The sequence below is a fragment of the Chelon labrosus genome (assembly GCF_963514085.1).
Source record: "Chelon labrosus genome assembly, chromosome: 2".
Taxonomy (NCBI): Eukaryota; Metazoa; Chordata; class Actinopteri; order Mugiliformes; family Mugilidae; genus Chelon; species Chelon labrosus.
In genome coordinates, this window is record NC_140338.1 from 28,990,869 (window position 1) to 28,996,333 (window position 5,465).

At 42.7% G+C, this 5,465-nt stretch overlaps 1 protein-coding gene across 1 annotated transcript; it reads right to left on the bottom strand.

Moving 5' to 3' along the window:
* Positions 1 to 265: 265 nt before the first annotated feature.
* Positions 266 to 5,214, bottom strand: caly (calcyon neuron-specific vesicular protein). The gene is made up of 4 exons (XM_084554552.1): positions 4,917 to 5,214; positions 4,265 to 4,384; positions 3,150 to 3,263; positions 266 to 1,885 (listed from the first exon to the last, which is right to left on the bottom strand). Exons 1-4 carry the CDS (start codon positions 5,043 to 5,045, stop codon positions 1,643 to 1,645), a joined length of 606 nt encoding a protein of 201 aa, XP_084410678.1. The 5' UTR covers positions 5,046 to 5,214; the 3' UTR covers positions 266 to 1,642.
* Positions 5,215 to 5,465: the final 251 nt, after the last annotated feature.

The following is a 5,465-nucleotide window of genomic DNA, read 5'->3' on the forward strand; positions in this document are numbered from 1 at the left end:
GTATTAGTTAAACAGATATATAATAGATTATTGAGTTGTGTTTATAATAATCTCATCAGAATTTGAAGATGTCATACAGGGCAGGTTGTGAATGACAGAACTCAACGATTCAGCCGTTTACTTTCTGCTCAATCCCTGACATCAGAGCAGATGGGCCTGATGTAAACGATTGGCTCTTGAACCCATGGAGACCAGCTGTGCAGTGATCTCACATTTGTCCTACTCACATAAAGAGTCCCCCAATATTCATTGTGTGTGTGTGTGTGTGTGTGTGTGCGACAAAGAGAAAAGGCGCAGTGAAGAGTGAATCAAGACAAATTACAAGACTCGGGTAATTGTGGATTATTTCTAATTGTAAAAAACAATAGAGCACTTCACATTTTTGGGGGTGTATGGCAGATCTGAAAATAATTTCTCATCTTTACAGTTCAAACACAAACCTTCCATTAAAAAGACATCAAATAATGTATAGATAAATACTCTGTTAATTAAATAAATCTAAACTGCAAACACTAGAGAAGATTTAAGGTAGAACATTATCAGCATTAATTATGTCCACTGCATGAACAGCAGCTGTTTCATACATTCATATACGGATCAAGATGAGTCAACCCTGTGATTCTAACACTGTACGTGATCATCATTACACAATGCTCACAGCAACATAAATTAAACGCTAAATCGGTAACAACAACCGCAACATAAAAACTAGGATGGAAAATACCTGGCTAGTGTTTACAATTAGCTTACTAACATGAACATATAGCACTACTGAAATTACTGAGATTCCGTTTATTACTACAGTAAGTCGCTCACTTCCTAACGTAGCTGAGGAGTCATATTCTGGGCTCAGAAACAATCCAAGCCCCTTTACTTGTGCTATAGATTTAATTTAACACTGATTAACTTTTTCTGGAAATATATTCTACACACAATAACCCAATCCTTGGTACCTTCCAAAGAATCTGGAGTGCAACACTTCAAAAACACACCTACTTCTGTGGCTTTTTACCAAACTGCAGTTCATAGTCTGCAGATAATTAACTGTGAGCACATTCACTAATGATTTCATACATTCTGCTCTACATGAATAGATGGTGAGATAACAAGGTGGGAACTCGCAGCAGTCTTTCAAATTAAAATCTTGTTATCTTCACTTCTCACTCCGAGCTCCCGCCTCGCTTCGCTTCTCTCACCTCAAACTCACTCAGACAAATATACATGTATACTGTGTAGGCATGCACACACATGCTGCACATGAACGTAAGTACGCATATGGTACATATGCCCTCATATATATGTTAGCATTTACTGTGTACAGTATTTACATGAGCGTACACACGCACAGGATGCAGATGGCTGACTTTAGTCATGACTAGTAACGCCGTAAAAGTCAGGCACATTCCTGCTTCTAACCGCAACAACTCACCACACGCATACATTCTTGATTTTAAAATGTCAGTTTATATTCAGACACCTTTAAGTGTTTTGGAGCACCAGTATAAGCAAGTGATTCAGTGGACTGCCTGGGGGAAAGAAAAAACATCTTGAACACACACACACTGACAAAAAAAACAAAAAACATAAACTATGTCCCCGTAATCATTTTTCTCCTCTAACACCTACATTTCCATTAGCTCCTTCACTCCTCTCCCTCCTCGCTGCCTTGTTTCGCCACCTCAGCCTCCTTCAAAGCGCTGATGACTGGTAACCATGGCGATGGCAGCTCGGGCCCAGTCCTCTTGAGCTGGTTGAGGTGGCTGAGAGCGGCGTACAGCCCGGTGTTGCCGTGGACGCCCGGCTCCGACTCCGGCTCCTGCTGCTGCTGCTGCTGCTGCTGCTCTGTGTAATACATCTCCAGAGCTGCAGGGGTGCAGTGCTTCTGCTGTTACACCACAACAATGAAGACATTTTAGTGACACGCTGCTTTAACATTAACAGAATAGAAACTATTATTAATAGAAACTTTTGTTGTAAAATGTGTCTTCATCAGTGCATAGGAGTGCACACGTTACCGGAATCAGTATCAGAATCTTCACCGGAGGAAAAAGAATCCTGCAAAACATCTTTGCACTTTCTTTTGAGCAGAGTGAAGATGTGTGTGTCAGATAAAGTTGGGTAAATGGAATCAAACTGCCCGTTCGTTTAATGTTGTGCTTTGGAGAGTGCCTGCTGAATTGTCCTGACCTCCCTTTTTAAGCATCGACTACCTGACCTTCCCTCACGCTGAGGAGTCGAGCTTCTCAAAAGCACAGCAGTGACCATGCCACCCTCCATCCTCTTTTTTATGTCTCCAACAACGCATTAGCAGAGAGGGGAAAAAAAATGCTAAAAGCAACTGTAACCGGCAAAAACTTCAAAAGCCTTGCCGGAAGGTCCTCCCATCCCTCCCCCTTCCCTTCCTTGCTTCCCCCCTCACTGTTAAGCCTTTAATCACAGTTTAGTCACGCTCAGCTCTAATTAAAGACCCCTCCGATTCACAGGCGGGCATCCCAATCTCTGCCCGACCAGAAAGCGGACTCTGTCACTCCTTTTTCTTCCTTCCCCCTCTCTCTCTCCCACCCTCTCATTTTCCTCTGCGAGATTTAACTGGACCGGTACGCAATGCCTCCAAGGTGTCGTTGGGAAACACTGAGTTTGGGTTTCCCGTGACAGTTATCGGTGAATCTTCTTGAAGTGAAAGGAAGTGAGGGCGTGCTGAGAAACAAGGCACCGGATGAGCTGCACTGTAGGGCACTCTTTGAGTAGGAGTCGCTCAGACTACTTCAGCCGTAAAAAGTTTGTGCTATACAAGGATTCTTGATATTCTGATCTAGCCTTTGTATCCCTAAATCTTGTAAATTCATGTACATGCATCAGTTCATGTGTATGTTTGTATTATTCATGTTGCCAGGACATAAACCTGTTTACACAGTGACATTGTGTAGGATTTCCTCGATACTGGTGACGAGTTTGATGACTTTAGGACTTAGGTAGCACTAGCATTAGGGGAAGTCTCTGTTGAAGTGATGAAAACCCAACTCTGGTTGCGTACACTTGCGCATACAGTATGCTTAGCAGCGTTTTAGTGACTTGGACTGGGCATGAGAACTCATCTACGTGTGAGTGTTGGCGTGTATATGCATGTACTGTACGTATATGCTGCCCACCTTGAGGATGAAACCCTCTGGGCAGGTAAGCTGATCATACCACATAGCTTTGTACATGAGCAGAAGGAGCAAACTGGTCAAGAAGGCCAAAGTGATGAGGATCAGACCTGTAATCTGAGCAAAAACACACACAAATAAACACACACTTATAAACGCCACTTGTGGTGCTCTAAGGACAAGGGCAAGGAGGAAAGAGCGAAAGCAGTAACAAACATCTCCCTCTCTCATTACCTCTTGTTTTCCCTCTGTCTGTATCCCTCAGCCCCAGCCCCATTGACTGTAAATAAAAATAGATAACATGACAGCTCCCCAGAAGTGGAGACAAAATATCTTGATCACATTCTGGACTGTGTGTAGTGCTTTCACACAACAAGTGACAAAAGCTACAACTCCATCAGCGTTGCCAGCGACATTGTCAGAGACACTGTCACCAACACTGCCAGCGCGTCCGACGTCACTCAAAGACACGGTCATCATCTTGGCTAACTCAAAAATGTTTCAAAGAGGTGGAGCATGAGCGGATCGGAGGCAGACAGGGGACGTCTACGCAGCCAGATAACATTCTATGATGCCACCCACCCGGTCATGCCAGACATCATGAACGGGTGAATTAGTCATGGACACCATTTATGTTTGTTTCTGTTGTAAATTGGGTCAAGTACAGCATTCGTTTTCAGGCCAAGAGGATGCTTCTTTGGGCTGACAGTTAGGCCAGGTAGGAAACGGGACCTTGTTACTGAAGCCGTCCTGTGTTGTCACTACTGTGTAGTATCAAATGATGGCACCAGGACAAGATGGGAGCGCCCATATCTGCAACAATTTGGTTTCAAATTTGAACTGACTGAAGAAGTTGTTGGTGCATTGCATCTTTATATACAGTCAATGGTTGGATGAATATAAACTTTATTTTTTTAAACAAGTTAATAATTCAATGGTTGGATCTCTATTTTTTTTTTTTTTTTTTTAGGAATCGTTTCTCAAATACCAGTGGTGAACTGTTTTTAGCCATGATTAAGACATTGGAGCATTGGATATTTTGTGGTGGTAACAAAATCACCTGACTTTTCCTAAAATAGGTATTTATGTGCAGATATCTTGACATCAGGTTGTTGTACCTTGGCTTTCTCTGAGACATCGCTGTAGAAGTTGATATTCAGCTTCTTAATGTTGGGGATGTACAGCTTGCTCCTTTTCTTCTGCTGCAGCTGGTACTGTGTTGACGTCTTCACAATGACCTGCAGCAGAGGAAATGCAATGTCATTTTGACTTTTGACTTGATCATGTATCCCCTGAAAATACTGTTTTACATGTCCGAAATGCGCATCAGTTGCAAAAGCAGTCAAGTTTAATAAGTACTTGAAAAAGACATTTTGGAACTGTAGGGTGTTTTGACAGAAATGTTTCACCACCAGCTCCTCAGCGGGAGGAACATCCTGTGCTGCTAAGCGCATCATCCAACCAAAATACGATTCTGAAGCTTTTTTCTTACATTATACATTCAAAGAGGTGCTTGCATCGCCTGGGTTGATGCCAAGGTTTTAACCCGGGATGGTAAGGAAAGGTAAATACAGCAGTCTCACTGTTCATGCTAGGAGGAAGGTAAGTACGCCCACATGAATTTTAATGGTGTTTCTCTAGCAAGTTCTGCAGTGAGTTGTAATCTGTTGGCCCAGTGCTGTAGGGTGGTGTTTTGTTGTGGCCAGTGTTCAACTTGGAAACATAAGTGGACAGGCACAGAAACACAGATCTTGTAGGACATGGTACTACCTTCTCTGCAAATGGCTTCTGGAGCTGTTTGACCTCCAGGGGTGTGATGAGGGGGATGTTATCAAAGCCATCGTCCGCAGATGGCTGCTTCTCAAGCTTATCGGACAGATTGCTGCCCAGCTTCACCATAGCTGCTCAGCTGCCTGAAAATGCCTGGACGGATCGTGAGATCAGGGACTGAATGCTCAGGTCAGACCGATTTTTGTCAGCAAATGTGACTAATCTTCTTGAGGATCCTGCCAGGACACAAAACAATGTGGAGAATATTAGAGTGAAATCAGGATAAATTGGACAAGAGTTACAATAAATACACAAAACAACAAAAATGAAAAAGAGAAGTATTTTTGTCACTCTAAGAACGAATGTTTGAGGATGAATTCAGCATGACTTTCATCTATTGTCATCAATAGTTCATCAGGTCACATATGACTAGTTTGTGACCAGATGGCTATACTGTACACACATTGTGTTTAAAGCGAGATCTTCGCTAAATCTCTGGCAATCTTAGCATGCTAAAATGCTAAACGAAGGTAGTGTACATGACAGAAT